We start from the raw sequence: 25,396 nt of genomic DNA on the forward strand, positions 1-25,396 counted from the left end.
CCACTGACTCCTGCACCAAGGATAAACCTTGGTGCACAGGGATCCAGAATGCTCTTGCTAACAAAATTGCAGGGCTCCAAACCAAAATTGACAACAAACGACAACAACTCATTCTTGGTCCCACTTCCAGTTCCACCCCTCCTCCTCCCACCGCCACTAGCTCAGGCTTTACCTTCAAAAAGGTATCCATACCGGAGGTACAAAAAATTATTGCATCTCTGAAACCCTCGAACTGTAAGGGGGACAGTTGCCCCTCACAGATCATAAAAGATGCAGCCAGGGATCTCTCCCCCTTCATTACTAAATTAATAAACCTGTCTTTCTCCAACAATTTGGTCCCCAGTAACCTGAAACAATCCTGGGTCCTACCTCTACTAAAAAAAACCACTCTCGAACCACTCTCGACCCGGACATTACCACCGTCCCATTCTTACTAAAAATTCTTGACAGAGTGGCCTATCTACAAATCCAGGATTACCTTGAGACTAACCATTTACTAGGAACTCGCCAATCTGGCTTTCGACCACAACATGGGACAGAAACGGCCCTTGTTGACCTCAAATGCCAGATAGACGAACTAAAAGACAAAGGTAAGGCTGCCATTCTCCTTCTACTCGACCTCTCTGCTGCCTTTGACCTGGTTGACCACAAAATCCTGTGCAACCACCTGTCATCGGCAGCACACTTCTCCCACTCTGCGGTCACATGGATTCAATCCTTCCTGGACAACAGGACCATGCGGGTCTTCTCACCCCTAGCAGCGGCGGACCCCACTCCCATTACCTGCGGTGTCCCACAAGGTCCTGTGTCTCACCTACTTTGTACAATATATTTACAAAGCCCCTATTCGACAAGCTGGACAATCTGGGTGTCACCTACACGAACTACGCAGATGACACCCAGATACTCCTCACCCTATCTGGTAATTACAACGCGGACACTAAACGGATCAATGAAGTCTTCTCCATCATTCAGGCATGGATGGCCACACATGGCCTCTGCCTGAATGATGATAAGACCGAACTGCTCCTGGTCGACTCACCCAAGACTATCCAAAAACTCTGCCCCAGCTACACCTGCTTTACCATTGATGGTAACACCTTACCCATTGCCAAGAGAGTAAAAACCCTCGGCTTCTATTTAGACACGAATACCAACCTAGCCAAACAAATTAATATGACTGCCTCAGCCACCGCCTACACTGCTAAATTAATCAGGGCCTGCAGAACATTGATCTCCCCTAACAACTGCCTCACTTTAGCCAGGGCACTCATTCAATCCAAATTGGACTATTGTAACAGCCTCTATGTAGGCGCCAACAAAACAGTAACCAACAAACTGCAAGTCTTACAGAATAACGCACTCCGTGCCGCCCTAAATATTCCTAGAAGAGAACATATTTCCGCTACAAGAATCGCCTGTAATTGGCTCTCCATCCAACAAAAACTCGACCTAAAAACCTTATGCCTCACATACAAAGCTCTTAACCATCTAGCCCCACCCTATCTCACTAACAAATTTACATTAAGACAGAACACCAGAACCACTAGATCCTCTAACACACTACAACTGACGGTGCCCAAATACTCCCTCAAAAGAGGTGGCGGATCCAGCTTCCCAACGCTGGCCGCACAACTTTGGAACACAGTTCCACTGGATATCAAATCCACACCCACCTTCCAACCCTTCAGAAATAAGGTCATCACTTGGTTACTCAACAAATAACCAACCATGTATGTATGCATACCTAATGTACAAATGTTTCCTTATTATGCTTTGCCCATTTTCAACTATGCACTATCTGCCTTCTGTTTACTCTGCTTCATTAATACTGTACTATTGTTCCCTACTGTTGCCTGTAACTTGATGTTCTAAGCGCACATATACCCCTGGGTCAAGAGCGCTATATAAATAAATAAACAAACAAACAAACAAGCAATGGGTTGTAAGGGCAAGGTCACCAAATGCTTTCCGTTATGGGAAAACCACAATCTCAAAGAAATATGCAAACTTGGGGAATAACCACGATGGGAAGGGTAAGGGATCCATAAACTGGCAGACGTTCTGAGCAACAAGACGATGGCGTAATTCCAGACATTGCAGGATAGATTTCGGCTAGGACAGGGAGACCGATATACATATACGAGACTGAGGCATGCTATAAATTCCCAGTTCGGGGGAAAGGTGGACCTCCCGGAACACTCCCGCCCAAAAGGTCAATTTACTCTCCGAGAGGATGAAGAGGAACGCGATATTCTACCAGGTTATAAATAACACCTCACCACCCCTGGTGAAATAAAGGTATGTGGGGCCGCTGGATGAAGAAGAGTGGATGGAAGCATTGATATCAGCAAGAGAGGTCAAAATCTGAAAAAGAATGAGACTGGAGCAATACAAGATCCTGCAGAGGACAAACTACTCCAGGGACAGGCCACACAAAATTGGCAGAGCTGAAAATAGTATCCGTCTGAAATGTGGGGTAGGGGTTGAAACATTGTTCCACCAAATATGGGATTGCCCTAAGATTAAGGAACGTTGGGAGAGAGTACCGACCAAATTATCCAGGCTAGTGAAGTACATAATCCCCAGAGAACCCAAGTTGCTACAATTATATATTTGATGGGAAAACAAAGTGACCATTGGGAGAACAAGTTGATAAAAGGGATTTGGTTCCAAATGGGTGTCGGGGGGAGTCCCAATGCTTGGCATGTGGGAAAGGGGAATGGAACACAGTCGGTGAGGGAAGAAATTACATACAGGTATAGAGGTTGTACAAAGAAATATAAATAAGTGCGTCTAAACAACCAAGGCCTTCTGTCTCGAGAGATAACAGCGGAGCGAGGAGTAAAACAGGGCTGCCCACTGTCACCGGCACTATTTATTGCCTTCCTGGGAGATATGAAAGACTCGGAAATGCCAGTCAAAGCGTTCCCACCCAAGTTGGACAAGGTAAATATATCGCGTGTTCTCTACGCAGACGATCTGATACTATTAGATCAAACCCAAATTGGCCTACAACGCCAACTCACAAATCTGGCGCAATACATGGAGTGGAACAATCTAAAAATAAATAAAACAAAAATGAAAATAGTGATCCTGGGAAAAAGTGCCAAGAAGACCCGAGCAGAGTACAAATGGGTACTGGACAAAGTCGAAATCGAAGTGGTCCATCGCTGCAAATATCTAGGCGTCCATATTGACCACTCAGCGAAAGAATCATCCATGCAAAGCATCCTTTGGGGAAAAGCGAAAAATCTAGCTGTTCAAATGAAAATCATCGACAGAAAATACGGCAAATTCTCATTAGGTCCGGCGATAGCATTCTACAAAGGGAAAGTTGTCCCAACCCTAATTTACGGTATGGGGGCAAGACTGAGCATGCCCAACGACATCTGGCGGAAATTAGAGAGCCACATTTGGAAGACGGTTTTAGGACTTCCAAATGCAATCTCAATGGATCTCATCAGAAGAGAGCTGGGTCTACTCTCTCTGGAAGCAACGGTTGCCCAAAGCTCAATGCAACTGTTCAGGAACACCCTTATTGCAGACAATCCGCCTATATACAAGATCATAGCTGCGGAAATAACAAGCCGCCACTTAATCATCCTTAACAAATGGATGGACATGCTCAAAGAAAAGCTCGTCGAGATCGCATGCACAGAAGAGGATCTGAAAATAAATCCAGTAAGAGTTAAATCCAAACTTGAGGCCCAAGACTGGATAGTGACTCTGGACAAAGCGCATGCAAATAAACTGACTAGAGATCTTCCACCTAACTTCAATAGACTGAAGGAACCGATGGCATATTGTACGAAATTTCCAAATAAACATCTAAGGAAACTGTATATGAGAGCGCGCTTTAACCTCCTTCCGACACGTGAAATCATGGCGATTAGGATGCAATCTAACGATAAAACCTGTCGTCTCTGTACGGAACCAACCAAACCAGAAACAATAAAGCATCTTCTGCTACAATGTCCAGAGCTGAGAAACGTAAGAGCCACATATCTGACCAACCTGCGCACAGACCACTCAGGATTGCTTGAAGAAGAAGACTCAACATGGTGGAACAGGTTGATGTCAGGGGAGAAAACTAAGTGGACTATAGCGACCGTAAAAATTCTGGAAAGCGCTTTCGAAATGATCACCCTACGATCCTCTTTGGTGATCAACTGTCAAGATCATGGCTTGAGTGGGTCATCGTAATAGAGACTGTCGGTGGCAAGCTTCTTGAGACCATTCCCTTTGTGCCTGTTTTTGATCACTTTATGACAGCTTTGTTTCTTTGTTTTCTACTATGTGGCTCTTTTGAGATTAGCAACAACAGTTTTGTAAAAATTGCTAAACGCAATTAAACACAAAGTAAATAAATTAAATAAATGGGAGAAATGGGAAGGACCTCCTTGAAGGCTCACAGGGGATGAACTAGTGGTACACGAGGAGACAAACGCATTGATGGTCGGGGGATTGAGGGATGAAGGGATTGGAATTGCAGACATATGGTGTGCGGGGGAGGCAGGAGGAGACGGGGATGAGTTGGGTGACAATGTGTATTCTGATCAATAAGTTATTGTTTGTTAGAAGAAAATTCAATAAAACTGGTTTATCAAAAATAAAAAGAATCATATGGTTTATTCAAATTAGGACTCTTGGCCCTGATGAAGGTGCAGTAAATGAGTTAAGCGCTGAAACCTGTGAATTGACCTCTCTGGATTTGTGCAAATAAGTTGATGAACAATCTGACAGCCCTCTTTAGAGATATGTATTAATGGGATTCATGAGAATTAGTTGATCAGTACATAATGACATTTGTTCTTGCTCTTTAAATTAGTACTACAGTACAAATGAAATTAGGTCATCTGTGCCGGATGAATTTGTGATTTTGTACAAAAGGTGTGCGATTTGTCTTCATAGTCACATACATATATTTTTGGCAAAATTCATTCTGCTCCACTTAATCTATGCATCTAATTTAGCTTATTCATTTGTAATCTAATAAGCATCCTTATTGCCATTTGATATGTATTTGATATTGGGTTAAAAAGAAATCAATTTGAAGATTCAGTTAAAATATATAAATTCTTATATTCATAGAACTGCTCTGTTTAAACTTTATATAGTTGATATATTACCTCACTCTATAATTTACTTTTGCAGATGGACTTAGTTCCACTAATGAAATGTAACATTACAATCCACCTACATGCTTTTTTTAAAAAAAAAATTAAAAATACACTGCAAACTAGCAGGAATACTGTCTGTTTAGGTTCATCATACCTCACCATACCGGCTAAAAACCAGAGCCGTTACAAAACACAGCCTTACAATACAAACCCACCCTTGAAGCAAAGACAATAACCTAGAGACCACTTCACACATCGATAACTCTCAAATATACCGAAACCGACTAGGAAAAATACACAACATGCATATCCCAATCAGGGTACACACAGACCAGGTATAAACTGACTATATGACAAAAACATTTAGAAACATATCTCGCATTCAGAGCAGTTTATTCATATCTGCAGGCATCAACACAAATGTAAAGCAATATTGCACATCTCTGCTTGCTCCTACTAACATAACATAACCTTTTCAGGTCCCAAAGTGCTAAGAGCCCATGAAAACGGCAGCAGTTGTACTATATAAAGCCCATAAAATAGCAAAACAATAGATAATTGGTTCCAAAATAAGCAACCTAGGTAGGTGATGGATCAATGAACTTGTGTATTCTTTATCCATGTGTGATGTAATGATATTCTTAGTGCAAAACATAAAATGGTTCATATGCAACTCTTTTTGTAAACACAGCTTCTGTTTTGACTGGTTGATAAAAACAAAAAGTTCAGTTCAGATGTATTGAACTTACCAAAATAATAACGAAAAATGAAATCCTGAGTAAAGGTTCCATGTGGAAACATAAATCTTCTTTTGACAAACATATTTCAAAATAACATATCAATTTGGTATTGTTTGGGGTTGCTAATTTCCTCCTTTATTTGTCTTTTATGTGGGGGCAGGAAATTACCTCTTTACCCGAAAGCATTCTATCTCATTGCCACCCACCCACTCTACGTTTTGAAAAAATCTTTGAAACCTTTAAACCATTGGTTTTTTGTTCAATATATTTTTCAGGTGGTCCATATTGAGGAAGACGTTATTGCAAAAGATGTTTTTCTGAACATGGTGTGCATGTTAACAATACATTGATAAATAAATGGATGCAGTACCTGCATAGTATTAACAGTCGACCCTTTGGCTCCAGATTGCACCATCATCTGCAGGTTGTTCTCTGGGAAGTGTCTATGAAGTCCCAGGGGCATGCAAACCTGTATTTAATGGTAAACACATATCACTATTAGTTAATGTCCTGATCTAACTGTCAATTTCAAAAGCCTTCTGCAAAATGCGAACATCGTCAATATGTCAAGTTGTATTTGGAAGATTCCACTAACAAGTACTACCTCAAGATCTAGTAAAACACATGCATATTTATTTATTGAGATTTGTCATGGCTCCTTCCAGTCGTTTCACAGCACTGGAATCAGCTGGGACAGAGAAGAGTAGGTACAGGTAATGTGCATCAATTTGTAGATCATCTGAGGGAATTGGCTTGGCCGAGGATCACATCTGGTAGAAAGATTTGCCCAGCCCCTTCCCGCCCCCCGTGAAATTGTTACATCTGGTCAACTAGTTGGAATTGGCATTGTCCATAGGACAGGTAAGCACAGTTTGACAGAAGAGCCCAGACTGTAAAGATGGCTTAGTATAATTCCATGTCTAAAAATGTTTGCTGAGTAAAATAGTAGTTTGATTGTGGTCTTTTTGACTGGTTAAGTCTGTGCCAGAACAATGAGCCCTGAATCCTCATGTTCCTTCAATTGCGCATTGTTCAACAGAGTCTGGTATAGCAGATACTGAAGGCATGCCTTAATCTCAGCTTCCTAGTGGAAGTGCAGAGGGACCCGTTTGTGTGATCTGGAATCCTGTTTCTGAAGACTTGGTTGAATCATATTCTTTTCCCTACAGGTAGCAAGTGTAATAGGTTGAAAGTGAGTATGGTGTCCTCAAAAATGATTAAGATACCACCCATTCTGGCTGCTGTTTATTGCTACGTTTTGAAATAAAGCAATGACAGAATGGTCTACCTGTGAGAGAATAGGAGTTCTCATCAGTACAGAATTTACCTGAGGGCTGAGTGTACCTTAGACACGAAAGGGGCACCCAGATTCTTTAAGACATTCACTGGTGAAGGGAAGGGGGCTGAGTCAATCAGAAAAATCTCCTTTTGTGTTATGTTCAGCAAAAGGAAACAATACTTTATACAGACTTATGTGGTCTGCGCATTATCAGTGATTTTGCCTTGGCTGTCTGTGCTCCTGTCTACCACCCTAGAAGGAGGTAGTACTGGGTGTCATCCGCATACATCTGGAAGTGATGGGGATGGTGCTTGAGGACCTGGAAAAGGCAACGGATATAGCAGTTGAGAAATATAGAGAAAGGTGGTATCTCTCTATTGCACCCTACATTCTTCTCTCCTTTAAAGAGGACATTATGCCAATTGAGATCAACAGGTGTCATTCATAAAAAAGGATGAAAGGATTGGGTCCGTTCCTATTTGGTCCCCGACACACCATCCATTCTCAAAGGTGTTTTGAGAAGATTCTGGAAGTACAGCAATGTCACTGGGGTCATTAAGTGTGGCGAGGCCCTGCACAGAGGTCTACCAGCGCACTCGCAGGCTATCAAGAGGATGTAAAGCTTGACTTGCTGCCCTTGCGTGGCATTCACACAACTGTCATAAATGTAGAGAGAACCATTTCAATTTCAAATGTTTCTAGAAAGTACTAAGATTACTTGGCGATGTGTTTTTTTTTTAAGAGCCGAGGGAGATTCTTTCGAGGGGCATTTTTTATCTAGAGCAAAATATTCTAATATGTTAACATAATATATTTTACAGAAAAACAGCTGTAACATTCTAATTGTTTTATATTGTTCTTTACATCTCAATAAATGCTTCATGTGCCACTAGTGTGTTCTTCTCCCAACACTCAGGGATCACTCTTTATGTGTCTTGGTGCACACCGGTCACTTATTTCTACCAGTTTTTTAACACTTTTCTAAGAATATTTTTTTCGCTGACATGGTCAGGCCTTTGGCGGCCACAGGCATGGGTGCTTGCTTTCTAAAGCACATTTTTCTCTCCAACATTATCTACTTATGTTTCCTTTCACCCTATGTTTTGTGCAATGTTAAGTTATGACATCTACAGCGTGTCTTCTTAGTATGTTTTGTTAGCCATTTCAAGTCTGATATTCCGATGTTTTCTTTCCATCTGTGAGCACTGTACATTATGTGATGCAGTGATGCTCGTATGCGTTTGTGTTCTTTCTTTCAGTCTATTCGTTCTTAATGTCATGTGATGACTAGACATACATAGGTGCTTACTTTTAAACGTTACTTGATGACTAGACATACATAGGTGCTTACTTTTAAACGTTACTTTGGGCAATATATACCAGTACTATTTACATGGAGTTAATTATTTTGTTTGGCGTCGTGCGGACTGTGAGAAACCTGAAGGTGTCTCCCTAGCTAGTCCCCGGGGATCTGTCATCCAGGTGTCCAGAACATAGCCATCGTTATTGGATCCAGTTCCTGGGGGTGGACCAGCGAGGGAGGATGACATCGATGGGGGGTCATCAGGGAGTGGGACACCAGATGGGTAAGACGCAGTATCCCCCTTCCTTTAATGCATTTTCCCCATCCTTTTTTGTAGGACGTTCCAAACCACTGCCCCCGCCCCTTTTCCAACACAACCACTTTCACACAACACAAAGCACAACGGACTAACACCAGAGTTGTTTACCTTACATGTCCCAATACAAGGGTCAGGCAATTGATCAGAATCACACACACACACCATATGGCCTTTTTCCTTCCCCACAGGGATAAAAGGTGGAGCCAGAGAGCACAGTATGATCAAGGCGAGCATGTCAGGCAGTACGACGAGACGGCTACGCAGCAGTTCAAGAGAAGGAGAAAGGCGGCAGGAATCGAGAGGGTGGCGAGAAGAGAAGAGACCTTGCCCTTTTCGTCCCAGACCCGCACAGCCTTCCTGGAAGAGAGCCTGCGACCGCAAACAATAGCACAAGTGTCCTGCAGCAGATCTCAATGGTATACAGGGTAAACCTATGCCGATAAGCAGGAGCAAGGGAAGCTCCCATCCCCGTGGTACAGGTCTTGCCTTCAGAGAGGGAACAGCCAAGCGGTTAATCACAGCCGGTGAGTCAAGGGCAGAGCCGATAAGAACCAGGCTGTGTTGAGAGGGAATCACAAAGTGGCAAGTACTGAAGCAAAGCTGATGAACTGTAAAAGATTAAAGGGCAGACCAGCTGCAGAGGGAATCGGCACCACGTGGGTGCTAACTGAAGAGTCTCTGGTCGATCCCCATCTAAGAGAAACTACAGAAACCAGCAGGTCATAGGAGAGCTAGCAGAATAGATCAAAGTGGTCATACTGAAGGTCACGCAAAATCCCAGTACAATCGAAAGACTTTGATCTGTAAACAAGGTGAAAGCAAGGGACGTGAATCCCACATTGAAAGAAAGGAAGGGAAGTGAATCGTGCATCAAGAGTAAGGGAAGTGAATCCCCTAATACTTGAGAGTAAAGTGAATATGTCATGAGGGGTCCGCACCCAGAAGAGGGGGACCCAAGGGTGTACACATCACACAGCGAATAATGGAAGCAAATTTGATTTCATAAAGGAACTTTTGTTTTTGTTAGTTGAACACGCCAGGCCCTTGAAGGCAAGAGACTTTCATGTAAGAAGATACTTAGCCATCGACGGTCCTGCCAGCTGCCATCGGAACTGTCATCTCATGCTAGAGAGGCCAAGACTGTACTGTGATCCAAGCTCCCATCTTACCCCGTGGTCAAAACGTGGGGAAGGGAGACCCAGGCTACTGCATCCAGACGTTTTACTTTGAGAACGCTTCTTTTTTTTCTTGAGAAATATCCCACACCCTTTTTTGTATTAGCTCGGAGGTTGGCAATAGGTTTCTTATAATAGGCCCTTCTTATTTTGACAACGCCACTAGGACGGCCTTATTTTTCATTTGATGATCGACGCTTGCTCCCATCTTAGATTTAGGTATAGAATAGGCGCTGTTCCACCCTGCATACAGAATTCATTGTTCAATAAACACCCTTGAACTGTGATCACTTGTGTCTGTCTTACTTGTTGTCACCATGAGGTCCTCACAAGACACTGTCAGGATTGTCACACAGCTTTTCCAATGTTCCACTGCTCTGAATGCCTTCGGTAAGCCAGAGCGCAATTAATCTTTCACCTTTGATGGCCTTCTCTCTTCAACAAACTAACGTTACCTTGTATCTTTGTCTACCAGTACGTATTGTCCTATGTTTGTGATTGTCCCAGATTTATTATATTGCAGGTAAAACGCCACATGAGTTGTTTTCTTCAAGACAAATCCCTCATGTTGACATGTTATGTTTCTTACTCATTTCATTGACCGTGCTTGTTTTTTCAAAAGTGTGGCCCACAAGTATATACAGCAGTGTGTCGAATGTTAGGAAACATATTTCGTCATGACTCGTTTTTTTGGTTGTCACTATGCAATCAGATTCCTTATTGTTAACGGACTTACTGCTTTTCCTCAGCATTGTTGGTCTACTTTGATTGCACAGGGGGGGTTGGTTGGATTCTCGCATCTATGAATCCTTGGTGTATGGTTTGCATCAATGTATGTGTTTTTATGCAGTTATATGCAGGGGGGGTCACAGAGAGTTTGGCTTTAAGTGAGAAGTGATGGTTCCTTTGTCCTTCCGATTCTATATTAAGGTGTTCACATTTTGGGTTCAGTTTTTCTATTTTTCTATGCAGATAGGCCCTCAAAGGATTTTGGGTGATCAGAAATGCATTGGCCTTTTCATTCTGTTTTCCTCTGCCTTTAATTGTTTGTTGTTTTTATTATTACAACACAGGATATTCGGATCAAATTGCATTATATTTGCCCTTTTACACGCATAGAAATATGCTCTAATTAGCTTGGTATTGCGGTTTCACGCAGACATTTTGTGAGCATAGAGCATTAGAGACACTTTGCTATAATCCTTGTTTTGTTCTAGTGTGTTCTTTTCCACAAAATAACATAGTGCTTCCTGAACTGCAGTGCCGTAGGCAGTCACTGTATAGATCAAGTTTTAATCATTGGTTGCCAGGTAATGCATTTTTATCTCTGATCTTTTTACGTGTCAGTAGCATCACCTTGTAGGCAGTGAATTTGTTTTTGGGCCACTTGAGGTTCAAACTACTGAGTTCAAAAATGTTAAGGGTTTTGATCTTTATCACTTGAAGTGGACCCTGTGGCATAGGTCAAAAGACTGCACAACCACTTGAAATCATTTAGAGACATCTCGCTCTAGGATCATGCCCTGATATTGGAGCTTCATGATCAGACACATATCAACAAAGGCTATAAAAAGTGTTGGGTCCAATTTAAACAAGTTTGTGCCTGATTTGGCCAACATAACATTGCTTTGTACCTACCTTGTTAATCTCATTGCTGAAATGATTTACTTCCTCTTTGAACTTGAGATCCACCATGTTAAAATCCCTCTGCTCTTTGCTGAGGTGGGCATCCTGCCACTTTCCTTGGAGCTCCTCACTGGATGCAGTTTCAGACATGTTGAATGCAGCTCGAACAGCCTGAAAGATACAATGGATGTTTGTGAATCACAGCGTAGTGTTAAAGACAAACCATGTTAAAGCCCTGAACAGAATGGCGAACTGAGAAAAGAATTTGCAGCAGGTTTTTAATTTCCTTATGTTAGGAAGTTTTACTAAAGTCCTCATGTGGTAGGACTCACAAAGACTCACTCTTAGATGTACAGTGTTCCAACTCTTAGGTTTGGCCTGAACTACACAAAAGGTTTGGTAGCTAAGGTCAAGCAGCCAGGCTTAGTCTAGAAGGAAGAAAGGCTGTAGTTCAGTACAAAGACCTTTGAGTACACTTATAGTCAAGGAAACACTTACACACTGTAGTTATATCAGAATAATATTATTTATTATATACACCTATCAAGAGTAGCTTTAGGTTAGCAAATCATTCATCAACCAACATTTACTAAATAGCAATACTGGCAAGTTAAATAACATTGTATAGGCTTAAACTTTAGAAGTACAACCATATCTGGGTAATGAGAGTCTCAAAAGTCATATGGAGGCACTGGGGGCCAGTGACCCATGGGTGGCAGAACAAAGGAAGGCAGACACTGTCAAAGTTGTCAAATTCACAGATGATGCTTTTCGTAGCAAGTAAGTAATGAAATTGGATTCAAAAGGTTCAAGGGGGCTAGGTAGGCCACCTGAAGCATTTCTGCCTCTAGGACGGATTTCCTTAGGAATGGAAGAACATGGTTGGGTCGTTGTTAAGATCTTGATGGTCGTGCAGATTAATAATGCCTCCGTCCCCAAGTACCACACAGACAATTGGTATAGAATGTCTGTGCAGTCTTTGAGGCCACAGGTTTTGTTTGTGAGCCGTCAGGCCTGGAACCGGGAACTGCCAGAAGGACCCCTTGAGCGCTGTAAGGCAATGAGTGGTTATCAGATTATGTGCGATTATTACAAGGTATACCCAGCAAGGAGATAAAGCACCTCTTACCTAGAAATACGGAAGGTGACACCCTGATGGAAAAGGCAGTAAACCCGGGATAAAGGGCTTGGTGAGCTTCTCGGTGAGGAATGTGGGTGGGATCCAAACCCTGGATGGCGGCACACACGTGGCTTGTGGTAATGTAGGTCAGGCAACCACCTAGCAGAAGGCCAATGGCCAAAGTCACTGAATCCAAAAAACGAAATCCGTAAGACAGTCCAATTCCAAAAAACCAAGGTCGGGTAACAAATGCCAGGGGTTGACAGAACAATCCAGTAAACAAAGTCCGAGGTCTGGTAACGTGTAAGAAGCAAGAAGTAGACAAAGCAGTTCGGTAGACAGGGAAATCCAGTAGACAAAATCCGAGGTCGTAGTAACGAGATTCAAGCATGCGAACAAACGCCGTAAAGTCCTGAAGGTAAACAGCTGTGAAGCAACGCTATCGATTTCAGGACGCCCTTTTAAGCCAATAGGGAATGTCACCTGATGCTGGAATGATCATATGACGTGCGTCAGGTGATGCAGTCAGGTGAGATGTGTCGTCACGTGACGTTTGGCCCGATCACATGACGTGTAGATCTTCGTTGACAACGTGTAGCGTTGCGGGCCAGCAGATGTTTCCCTTGTAGACACCAGCGATGCGAAGGCCGGTAAACACCTGATCCAAAAGACCATGTCCTGGCATAACGGGTGAGAGGCCGCAACCTCCGTACGCCAGAATGTGTGCGTGGGATACCCTTGTTTTGAAGTGTAGAGGGGTTGGTACGTATGGGGCCAGCACGTGTGCCTGTGGGTTGTCTGGCAGGAACAGGGCATGTCGTGGAAAACGTAACAGTCGTCCACCTCAACAGGACTCCAGAAGCTCAGGAGTAGCGAATAGCAACAAAGAAACTACCTAGGTAAGTACCCAGCAGTAAGACAGTATCTTCTGCGATGAAGAACAATAATGTCACCGGCAGGTCCCCAGGTAAGATGACAGCAGCTCCGGTTCGGGTGTCTGTCCTCGGCGGCTGGAGGAAGAACATTTGGTGGGAGCAGGCAGTCCGACTCAGTCACAAAGATGCCCAGCAGACTATCTTCGTGGCACTAGGTTGTGGAGCCTCGACACAGGCTTTGTAGTAGCAATGGCTGTCACCAAGCAGACGCTCTCCCTTCTCTCGGTCCACGACTCAGCTGATGGGATTTCTATGATTGACTGCAGCAGTGCCAGAGGTCCCTGGGTATTTGGATATTGCAGACCAGGAAGGTTGCAGCTCGTTGTGGGATGGCCAAAATGTAGCTGGTCTCGAGATTGGTTAGGACCACCAGTCCAAGGGAGGAAGTCGTCCGGTTCGGATCTTTAGGTGGCTGCAGGCATTGTCCTTTCTTCTTCAGAATGGATCTTCCAGTGGTTGACTCTGGCTTCAGCATCAAGACCGTCGTCTTTTATACAGGAACCCAGCCAACAAGCTTGCATGCTACATTCAAACTTTGGGTGGTGGCTGTCATTAGTTAGGGGACAGCCAGGCAACCGGTCAGAACTGGATCCAAGCAAACATACTGGAGGAACAAGACCTGAGGAGTTTCAGTGATCTCCCAGTTTCCTGTCCTCCCAGACGCACTGGCGTCTTCGGCTGGCTTCCCAATGGGAGCCTGGCGAAGACAAAGGAAGGAGCGGAACTTACCCCACCCCAAGTTGGCAGAAGAAGGCTCAAGAAAGGACAAGTCGATCTGAATTGGCGAAAAAAGAACACAGGTACCATTTTCGAACCAAGGTGCCCATGTGTCCCTTACGGCAGCTACGAATACACCCTGTGATTTAAGTTTTAAAAAAATCGGTAGAACAAATCATCCACTGCCACCAGCCACTCAGACTTGCCACTGCAACTAGAAAGTTACAGACGAAGTGGGAAAAGGAATACAATGTTTCTCCTCAGCACTCCACATAAGGTGGTGTGTGCTGATCACACAAAAGAAAATCATAGGTAGGATAAAACATATCACCCTATACTGGTAACCTTAAGTTAGCACAGGAAAATAAAGGAAATCCAAAGAGGGAAGCTCGGCGAGCTTCCACCAACACTGTACAGAAGTTGCTGAGTGCTGCAATAGGAAAATGCAGATGATATAAAAAGATGGAGGAAAGCAGACTCCATTTGGAGAAACCAAAAAAAGTTCTCAGAGTCACAGAAAAGAATTAGTGAGCGAGGAAAAGGGTTCCCACTCACTCAGGAGAGTCAGACAAAAATCCAATAGTCCAGCAAAAAGTGTTTGGGGACTCACTAAGTGGGGAGAATTACACACACAATGACGATTCTACCTAACACCTTAGTTTCCCACAGATTTATGAGCGACTATGGGCAATGACAAAATATCCTGAAGAAATCTTTACTGCTCCCTAAAAGGACACATTTCATATATAGGACAAGAGCTTTCTTCTTTTAATTCCATACATAGTTCCGAAGATACAATGTGCTGGTTATGGATTCTGCACAGATATCATTGCATGGTGTCTGGGTTTGCTTGTGTTCCCATGCAGAGGGGAACTGGCCTAGCAGTTCGGGCAGGGTTGCTCCCATTGGTGGCAGTACCTGACCGATTTGCAAACGGTTAGACCCCTTTTGCAATGGCGCAGATGGTCTCAAAAACCGTGGTGTGCACAGTTTCCCAGAGCAATGCCAGTGGCTTAGATTAATTCAAAACCTTCCAACCATCCATTTTTTGGCTTCAGTTTGTCTCTCTGTATGAGAGAGGGTATGCCCAGACGTGGGCCCCTTGCTTGCTGAGCCACAGGGAACCAAGCTGCACCACACTGAGGAGGCCCACCAAGGCCAAAACATGCCTGGTGTTGCTTGTGTTTCCTTCCAAAGGGAACCTAGACTCGCAGTTCAGGCAGGGCTGCTCCCATTGGTGGCGGTACCTGACTGAGTTGCATATTGCTGGACCCCTTTTGCAATGGCACAGACCGGTCAAGAAATGATCGCGTGGAAGGTTGCCCAGAGCAATGCCAGTTGGTCAGATTAATTCAAAACCTTCAACCCAGCACTTTTTTGGTATCAGTGCAACATTATATAGCCTTTTTTATTTTGAAAGCAGAGGCTTTTGTGATGTTTATGAAATGAGAGCATCATTATGCCAATAAATGATAAAGATTTGTTATGTCTTTAAGAGGAAGTGAAGAAACCCTTGACCGTGATCCTCACAAAGACCTCTGTGCATGCATATCTTTTAGCGCACCTTCTTTTCTTAGGGGCAAGATGCAAGCTAACTTCTTTGAGGAGGCCATGCATTGTTTCTGTCACACACATGCGCATTACAATGATCCCCTCCAAACACGGCAGCCTACATAGAGTGTGTCTGACTGGTGCACATGTATGAACAAACATGCCTATAAGAATCTGTATCCAACATCATTATTTGTTACAGTATACCATTACATAGTTTCTGAGAAACGTCTAGTTAAGGAGACATTAGAGTTACCTGTCTAGCACAGGGGTTGTGCTTTGTTAGCAGAAACAACCATTGTTTAAAAAAAAAAGTCATGAAGTGATGTTAAGAGAAACTAATAATGTTGGACAGGCAATGTAGCTACTTTCTTAACGCACACCCCCCTCTCCCACCCATATGTCTCCTCTGTATCCTCTTTCACTTTTATTCTCATCCATGAACGTTCAAGACTTTTGGAATGCAACGGATGTGGCATGGCCGAACACTCATACTAAATTTGACTGTGAAAAACCAGTTTTTTCAATAGGGATTTCCACAGAAGCTGAGAAATCCACTACTTAGCCCACAATATAACAAAATTGTCTGCTTTGATTTTCGAAATCTTTAACACACACCCAAATCAAAAGGAAAGATAACGCACACCAGACATTTCGAACATTGCTTCAGCCAAACTCGAACTTTTCCCTTCGCAAGGCTACAAAAAGTACTGCTATTTCCATGCATGCATTACATGTGAGGAAGGACAAACAAAATCAAGTTTATACTCCCCAACTCACTACCACCTGCAACCAGCATACCGCAAAATGGAACAAGCATGCAGTGAGGTCAGAGAGACACAAAGTAAGAGCTACACTTCCTTATCGACACAGATATCCTTAGTACCCAACACACACTCGCATATCCCACCACCACTACCACAACCGCCACCGCCACGGCCACGGCCACCGCTCACCCCAACCCTGAACACTGACAGCAGGACATTGTCTCAAACAAGAGATATTAGCGGTATGTTGCCAGACAAGTCATGATTTTGCGCTATTGTTTCTTGCTTGAAAATCATTCCTAAAAACAAATATTTCCGAACCACTTCAATAGGGTCACCCAATACGTATTTATACACAACTAGATTTTGTTTTTCTGAGTATTTTTAATCCATTTTTAATACCCCAAGTAAATGCAAAGTTAAGAGACCATTGCAAACCAGCCGGGGTATGATCCATTATTATTAGGTCGCCTGTATAACGCAGGCATTGTATGTAGAGGAATGGTCCCATGTACAGGTGAAAACGCACAGACCTTCCTCAATACCCCGTCCGGGTCTGCCAAATAGAAATTAAACAATATGGGCACTAATACAACTCTGTTCAACACCAGTATAGATTGCAATACTGTTAAAATAGGTGCCATTCATGTCCAAACGTACTGTCACTTTGGTATTGCTGTGCAGGGCTTTAATCAATTGAAATAGGTCATTATCAGTTCCTCACTCGTTTAACGTACTCCAAAGACTAGCACTATCATATAAAGTCAATAAAAGTAATGAAGTGGGTATCGACTTAACAAAAACCTCTAAATACTCAAAATGACGCACAATGACATTTATGGAGACAACATAGACCAGATGGGAGGGCAAAAAAGTGTGGGAAATGGTCAAAAGTAACAACACAGATCCACACATACATATCCTCCTCATCCATGAAAAGTGGAGCATAAACAATTACAGACCACTGCAGTAGGAAGTTACAAAACAATATGCAACATCCTGCATGCGCAATGTCACCAACGCAATGATGCATGAACACACAAAGCCTATTTTATAGCCACAACCACAGACACACCGATACCTGTGCAATGTTAAACTTCACATTCCTTGTGTAGGCCTAAGTGCTTGGTATACCATGTCACGAGGTATGCATGCACAATCACTTGTCAGGTCTTTACCAGTAGTCCCTGAACCAACTACCAAATGTAAGATTTCTAGATGTGCACACTCCCACTGTTACATACAAACAAACAAAAACTTACGGTTCTCACAGCATTGTTGTCACGAGATGCCTACCACACAGAGCCTGCTTTTATATTTTAACTCCGACAGTTGGGCTGTTAGGTTCAGCAGAAGGACTAAGCCACAGGCACAAACTCAGAACTCCACTCCCACAAATGCAAACTAACAAATATACCGGTCTACACCTCAATTGCAAAATGAACATGGACACCCTACATACTAAACAAGATGTATGTAAAAAACATGCACCGAACAAGCATAAACACTGCCCAAAACATACTATCTACACAATACACCAACCATTAAAAACCCACACAATCTTACACAGCAAACAAAACACTGCATGACAGACGTCACAGTTAAATAATAAAACAACAAACTGAAATATCACCACACTTGTTACCTTATGATATGGATCCCTCATAGCCCACTCAAAGACAATTACACCTAGTCAAAATCAGTTTTCAAAATGTGAAACTACTGGTTGGAAAATAACTAATTTTTATTTTTATTTATTTTTTATTTACATGGCGCTTTCGCCAGAGTCCTAAATATTGTGCTGTTCAAGGAAGCAGGAGACTGACCATGGTACACGTTTTCAAGGGTTATTATTCTTACATAAAAAGGAAAACACCTATCCATCCCTATTCTAATTTGGTTTCCCTACCTAACAAAAGACTAACTGGGGCAGTAAGGTCAGGCGAGTTCATAAAATAAACAGTCCATGTGAAATCCCTGCTATCCCTAACACTACAGCAGAACCTAACATAAATAAAAAAATCCCCTGTACTCAAAAGGGAAGGACTCCCACCCCCTTATCAAAATGGACAGTTTATTGGGATGTTCTTTTGTAAAAAAAAAAAAAAGTTCAACGAAAATGTTTCAAAGCAAGCAAACTCAAAAGTCTATGTGGTCCCACTAGGACAACAATGGTTTTTGTAGTAGTGAACCTTCCTCCAGTCTCTCGAGTACGACCTTGTAAAGTATTGGCCCAGTACTCGAGGTCGAAAGTGATCTATACTATGGCGTAGTGTGGTTATCAAATTCCAGACCCCACCCAGAATTAGCATCTCTCCAAATATCTTGGTTTGAGGAGTTCTTCGAGTTTCGGAACCGTAAAACTAGATATTGTTCTTCTCAGTCTTCAACTACTCGACTCTTGAATTCTGGAGGCCGTGGCTGTACTGAGGCGAAGAAGAGTGCAAGAATATCTTTGAGTTGTGGGAGGTACCACAGGGGCTTTCCAACTTCTTAGTTGGTTTGATGTAATCAGGCGTGTCTGGACGTGCCTTGTTATAATGTGAACAGGATGTTGATGTCACTGTGTTCCCAAATTGTGTATCATTTTGGGAGTAGCTAGGGATGTGGCAACGCTTCCGACTCTTAGGGTCGCTTCGTATGGATTTCTGTATCAGAGGGGACCCAAGAGGTTCCCCGGTAAAAAAAAATGTAAGACACTAGTTGTTAGGCAGAAACCTGTGCAGTTCCCTCTGGGACCACTGCAAAAGATTTAGGACTACAGGTGTTTGGCAGTAAACCCACTTGGTAGCAGTCTGTACCACACAGATTCACTTCGTAGCTGTGGCTGAGCAGTCAGACTTCCCTCAAGAAGAGTTAGGCAGTATACAGAGTATTCAAAATAGGTCAAGAGCACACCATAGAACAAGTAAACACTGACCAGGGCTTGGTGTAAAAGAGATATAATTATTTATTTAAAACCACATCTAGAAAAACACACAGGCACTAATAGTAAGCAATTCAAAAACACGGTCACTAAAAGACATACACTCCCTTAAAAGAATATTAGACAAGTCTTAAGTAAAGCCCCACTTATTTTCAGACAGCGGTGAGCGCTTAACGTAGATGGCACTCTAATAGTTCGAGAGAAAAGCAGAGAACAAATTGAAACAGATCCCAACACTTTTACCAGAACATAACAAGAGAGGAAGGCAAAGTAAAACCGTGAATTCAGAGTCAGTAGGCCGGATCCGCTTTAAGAGGATCGAAACGAAATGTGTCACACGGTTGCAGTGCACAAAAGTCTTGTAATGGTTCAAAAAGGAGTTGGACCACAGAAAGGGGACCAGTTAGAGGGTCAAGGCAGCCAGCCCAGTCCAGAAGGTTAAGGAGTTATTACCTTGTTGCAATATTTAGAAAGGGAAGCCTGGCGGCCAAGGAACCTTAAAGTGGTGAGAACACTCCAGCGGGGGCAGTTGTTCCTGGCAGCGGATGCAAGTCGGAGCTTCGTCCGGGGGAAGAGAGGATCTCGCTGTGGAGCAAGACAGGAGTCCGTTGCACTGCCAGGGAAGAAACCAGCCGCAGAGTTTCTCAGGTACAAGGAGCGGTCCGTTGATTCGCGGTTCATTGGTGAGTGGCTATCCGGCCGCCGGGGTGCTTGGCACGGGCAGTTCGACCACAAACCGGGCTGGGGTGCGAAGAAGGAAAGGTAAACTGGTTGTGCCCACCAGTCAGGGGAAGAAGCCTCTCCAGCCGGGAGATCTTCTCTGTCGTCGGGAAGTGGTGAGTCGGTTCCGCAGGGCTCCACCGGTGGTGTCGTCGTGGTAGGTCAGCTCAGCTTCTCCCTCGTCGGATTCTCAGGGCCTGTGGCGACTTCTGAAGTTCCAGTCCCCAAAGCCCTGCTTTTATGCAGCATACCCCCATTCACTCAGCCTAGCTGTCAATCAAACATGCTAAGTGGTGAGCCGGCCGGGTCACCACTTGGGCCAATCACACAAGAGTGCGAATTGAGTTACCAAGGTAACTCAGTCCAGGGTGCCTAAACCCCCTCCCACACCCCCTGTGGTACCTAGACAGAGTGGCACCACTTTTGGAGGCTTCTGTGGAGAAGCCCGCCAAAAGTGGAACAAAGGGCTCGACTTGGGTTGGAGTCACAGAAGAGAACACAAACGCCATTTTAGAATCGAGTCTTGGCAAAAAATACCAACCGGAGAATTAATATTAATTAAATAAACCGGCGGTATGTTCGAGGCTATGAGAATTAAATAATTAAAGTTGGTAGCCTCGAACAATGGGAAAATCCCATAGGGAAATATTCGCGGTCGAATATAAAAAGTAGTTTCCACTGCCACCAGCCAAAACTCGATCAGGGGGGACGGAGACGTGCCCCCTCGACTAACAGACCCCGGGGCAATGGAATTGCCCCGACCAGTACGTCCACAATATGATGGTTTGTACTGGTTTCTGTTAATAATTTGGGACTAGTAAAGCCAATGGTGACTTTACATGCCCTGGGAGACAGTAGTCAGTCCCAGGGTATGGAGTCTATGGTGGGGTGTCACTATGACACCCCTGCGTTACTGCACGGAGGGTGCTGTGTAACACACATAGTAAAAACACATGAGACCCTATGGAGTAAAGGACCCCATAGCCCATAAAACACATTACCAGTCAGTCAAAGAATACCATAAATCATGTCCAAGAGTGGGAGAAAAAGAGTCTCACTTTTGGCAGGAGGAAAAAACAAACTCCAGGAATCCAGCAAAGCTGCTGGGGGACTCACTAGGTTAGGAAATTCAGCCTAAAGAGAGAATTCTCCCTAACACTAGTCCAGATGTGTTTTTACCCTTTTGAGGTACCCCCTTTCGCTCCAAGTGCCTCGCTAGAAAAAGGAAGAAGATAACCCCTCTACAGTGTTATGGAGAGGCGCAACCAAACAACCTTGCTGTAATGTTGGGTTTCACGATCAGTAAGTCTTCGATGGTTCTACAGTAGTTCTTTTCTTTTTGAATTACCTCTTCCTTTAGTTGAGGGAGGTTTCTCTTCCGACGTCCCGGTTTTACCAAAGGGCTCTCTTATCACAACTGTTCACCCGCAGGGTCGATCGCCAAGCCTTGCATCTCCCGGCTGTCGCATCCTTCACAAACCTCCTTCCTTGGATCTGGTAGTAACATATTTCAGCACGATACCGGTTCTGTGGTATCCTGCCGCTAGAACCCCAGATTGGGTCTGCGGCTTCTGGATAGAGAAAGGAGTGCAGGCTTGCTCTCTCTGCTTCCCCAGACTCTTCTTTTGCAACCGTCGGTCGGCTACCGCGGGCTCACGTATACCTCTCGGATATTTCTCACACCTTCACTGGACTGTGTTAGCTTACCAGGCCGGGATCTACTTGTATTTCCCCATATTGAATCTTTCGTTATTCAGTAGACGGCTCTGCTGCTCCTGCTACTACGGCTTCCACTCGTCATCTTCTCCTTCACCACCACCTTCTCTTTCTGTTTGGCTTGTATAGGGAGCTCTTCCCCGGCATATCATTAAGTTCTTGACCATTGGTTTGTACAAGTTCTCTCGTTAATTCTTTACTTTTTCTCTGAAGGGGAGGAACATGATCACCCAATGCATCATTACATGCCCGGTTATTGGCTAAGGTATGATACTGGAGGTTTTTACAATAGGGAACGATCAAGTGACCCGGGCTTTTAAAGGGTCCATGCAGTGGTTTAGCATCTCCCTCCCATGGGATCCTCCTGCGTTGCACCGCCCGAGGGGGATTATTGGTTAGCGGCCACACCGCCCTGGCCTCATGGGAATAAAGGCTTTGTTGGACCACTTCAGGAGCTGCCTAGCTGGTATGTTTGCTTGGGCCCGCTCCATACACAACCTGCCCAAATTCCACCTTTCATTTAACAACACTTTCAAAGCAATTCTGCTTCTCAAAAAGCATCCAAACCTTAAAAAAAGAGCACAAAACGCATCACAAATGATTAAACATTACAAGTCTAACAAGCACAATCCAATAAGAAATCATAATAAGGAAGCATATACATTTAAAGTAACAATGTACAACACACTGCGACAGAGTCTCCTCCAGAAGCATGGGAGGGCGCCCCAGTCTCAGTCCCTTTTACCTGTGCCTGGCTGTAACTGTCAAGTACCACCTATACTTGCTCCATTACTGGTTATGCACAATGCAGGCTAGTGTTTCTCTCTTCTTCCTGTATGACTACAACCACCAGAAGTCTTTGAAGCGATTACCCAACCCTCTGGGCTTAAAGCCTATTTTATGCTTTGTCGATTGTAACCTTGCCCAGGGGGAGAAAGAAGGCTGCGGTTGACCTGGGGAACCAGTTGACATGGAATGTCAAACAAGGGGGGAGGGTGATCATAAATGAGGGCAGATAGGACCAGTCAGTGTGTGTTGTTTGGGTGAGGTCAATGGAGAAGGCAGACTGAGATATCAGGCAGAGAGAATGGTGGTGCAGCGGAGCATGTAGGAGAATTAGAGAAAAGGTGTTCAAGGTGATCTATTGGTTGGTGAGAGAAAATGGTATTTGGGTGTGAGAGTGCATGCAAGAGGACTGGGTGAGATTAAGGGAGAGCCCAGGTGGTATGATAGAGTGGTTGGGAAAGGGGACAGAGTAAAAAGGAAGGTGACTGTGAGAGGAGGTGCGGGTGGAGTGTAGTTTAGTGGGAGGTGAGTGTAGTAGTAGATGGTAGTGGAGAATAGCAGGAGGAGTGAGTAGAGGAGAGAAGTGGTAGGAGAGAGTAGCAGAGATTAGTGGGAGGAGAGTGCAGTGGAGAGAAGCAGGAGTAGTGAGTAGTGTATGCAGGAGCCCCTGGTCTCACAGAGCACATTTGGTCTTTCTATGCTTTTTTGGGGAGAAGGAGCAATTGTAATAAACACACCACACCGGAGCGTGGCATGGTGTGCGGCTCAGTGTGTTTCGTGGAAGCAGTGTTTGCAGGAGCCCTTGGACCCACAAAGCAAATTTGGTCTTTCTATGCTTTTGGTGAAGGAGGAGAAATTGTAATAAATGCACCACACCGGCATGGAGTTTGGTGCGGTGTGTGGTTCTGTGTGTTTCGTGTTTGGTATTCGGGGTGAAGACATGGACGGCTACGTGTCATGACCCTTACCCCTGGCCCTCACTGGCAAGTCAGCCTTCCAGTTAGGGCCAGGTCAAAGGCCTATTTAACTTGGGGGGTTCAGCCAAAATGGAGGCACACACATAGCTCAGTTACAAGGAACTGAGCTATGCGGTCTAGTCTTTTGGGTGTGGCAGGCCTGGGACTACTTGTTACGCTCACCTGGCTCCCACAGGGGCGTCGATCGAACCCGGACAGCTGCGGTCTCCTCCAAGGTGAAGCGTAGTGCAAAGATGACAGACTGGACTGGCCTGCCTAATCTCGTCTGCTTGACCCGTAGAAGTATTCTCCTTAAGTTTTTGAATGATGAGCTCTCCATCCTGCGTGGAATGCAGGGGCGCGTAGATACCAGTTACTTCACTGGTTCGAAGACGTTGGAAGAGTTCCGGATGAATATTGACTCCGAGGTTCCTGGCGAGAACCCGTAAGTATAAAGTCCAAAGAGTTCAATATGTCCGATGTTCACTCTTGTCCCATTCCCTTCTTGTGTTGCAGCTGGGTCCAAGAGCAGATTGTCTTGTGGCAGCGATGGCGTTCAGGTGAGAGTCTGTATTACCTAACACTGTCCGGTAAAAGATGCGTGTGTTTAACTTGTTGTTTTCTCTCTCCTTCAGGTGCGGCGTAAGAAGTTATGGGATGTTAAAGAATAATGCCTCCGGTGGTAAATCAGGTAAGTCTATGGTGGTAAAACATATTGTATTTGTTGGCTCTCTCGGCTCACCTTATATTTCTTTTGTCCCCTAGATGCTGGAGTTCGGCGATGAAAATGAGGGAGGCAGCGCCGAATCGAAAGATGCTGTGAGGACTGGGGAGTAAGGCGCGGTGCTGCAGCTTTGCGATTTGACGCGTGCAGAAATAATGTCCTTTCCAAGTTCGAAGACGTGATGGATCCGGAATCAGGTAAGGAATTAAAATAATGTCCGTGTTCTAACCTTTCCTTCTTCTTTCCTCTTCTTCTAGGAGCTCTGGATTCGAGACGGGCGTGGCAGAAGACTGGATGCTGACTGCAGGCACGGTGAGCGTTAAACTGCTGGATGCAGAATAACGCGAAGCATGTGCTGCTGTTCGGGCGTGGTTTAAAAAGCCTGCAAAGTTGTCCCAGGTAAGAAGTTCCCCAGAACCACACCTGAGTAAAAAATAGTCCCTGAAGTAAAGTAGTCCCATTCAGGCCTCACGTTGGCTTGACTTCATTGCAGCATGGCCTGCATAAGGTAAGTAATGTACATGAGCCTGGCGCCTATGGCGCCAGGACTGATTTCCTCTATGAGCCTGGTGCCAATGGCGCCAGGACTGTACCCAGACAGCCCCTAGCCGGGGCTGCTGGGCTTTTAGTAAGCACCTGGATGCCTGCTCCCAGGGCTGATGGACTTGGTCCGGATGCCCGGGAGTAGGCATCATGGTACTACTTTACCTGGACTACTTTGGGTGTGGCAGGCCTGGGACTATTTTACCTGGACTACTTTACCCAAGACTATTTAAACCGCATCCAAACAGCAGAACACGCTTCACGTTATTCTGCTGTGGGCTTTGATGCCAGTTTACCTGAAACCAAGGACCTGCAGAGAGAGAAAGAACACTACGAAACTAACCTGGAACAGTATCCTGTCTTCAATCCA

General features: G+C 44.4%; 1 protein-coding gene across 1 annotated transcript in view; it reads right to left on the reverse strand.

Moving 5' to 3' along the window:
- The window catches only part of POLR1A (RNA polymerase I subunit A), a 1,786,762-nt gene that overhangs the window by 654,792 nt on the left and 1,106,574 nt on the right, over window positions 1–25,396 (reverse strand). The window contains exons 18-19 of the mRNA XM_069632173.1: window positions 11,578–11,736; window positions 6,234–6,332 (exon numbers count right to left, since the gene is read on the reverse strand). Coding sequence (XP_069488274.1) covers window positions 6,234–6,332; window positions 11,578–11,736 — 258 coding nt within the window. The remainder of the gene's footprint in view (window positions 1–6,233; window positions 6,333–11,577; window positions 11,737–25,396) is intronic.

The sequence above is a fragment of the Ambystoma mexicanum genome, chromosome 6q (assembly GCF_040938575.1).
Source record: "Ambystoma mexicanum isolate Mex_15411 chromosome 6q, UKY_AmexF1_1, whole genome shotgun sequence".
Lineage (NCBI taxonomy): Eukaryota > Metazoa > Chordata > Amphibia > Caudata > Ambystomatidae > Ambystoma > Ambystoma mexicanum.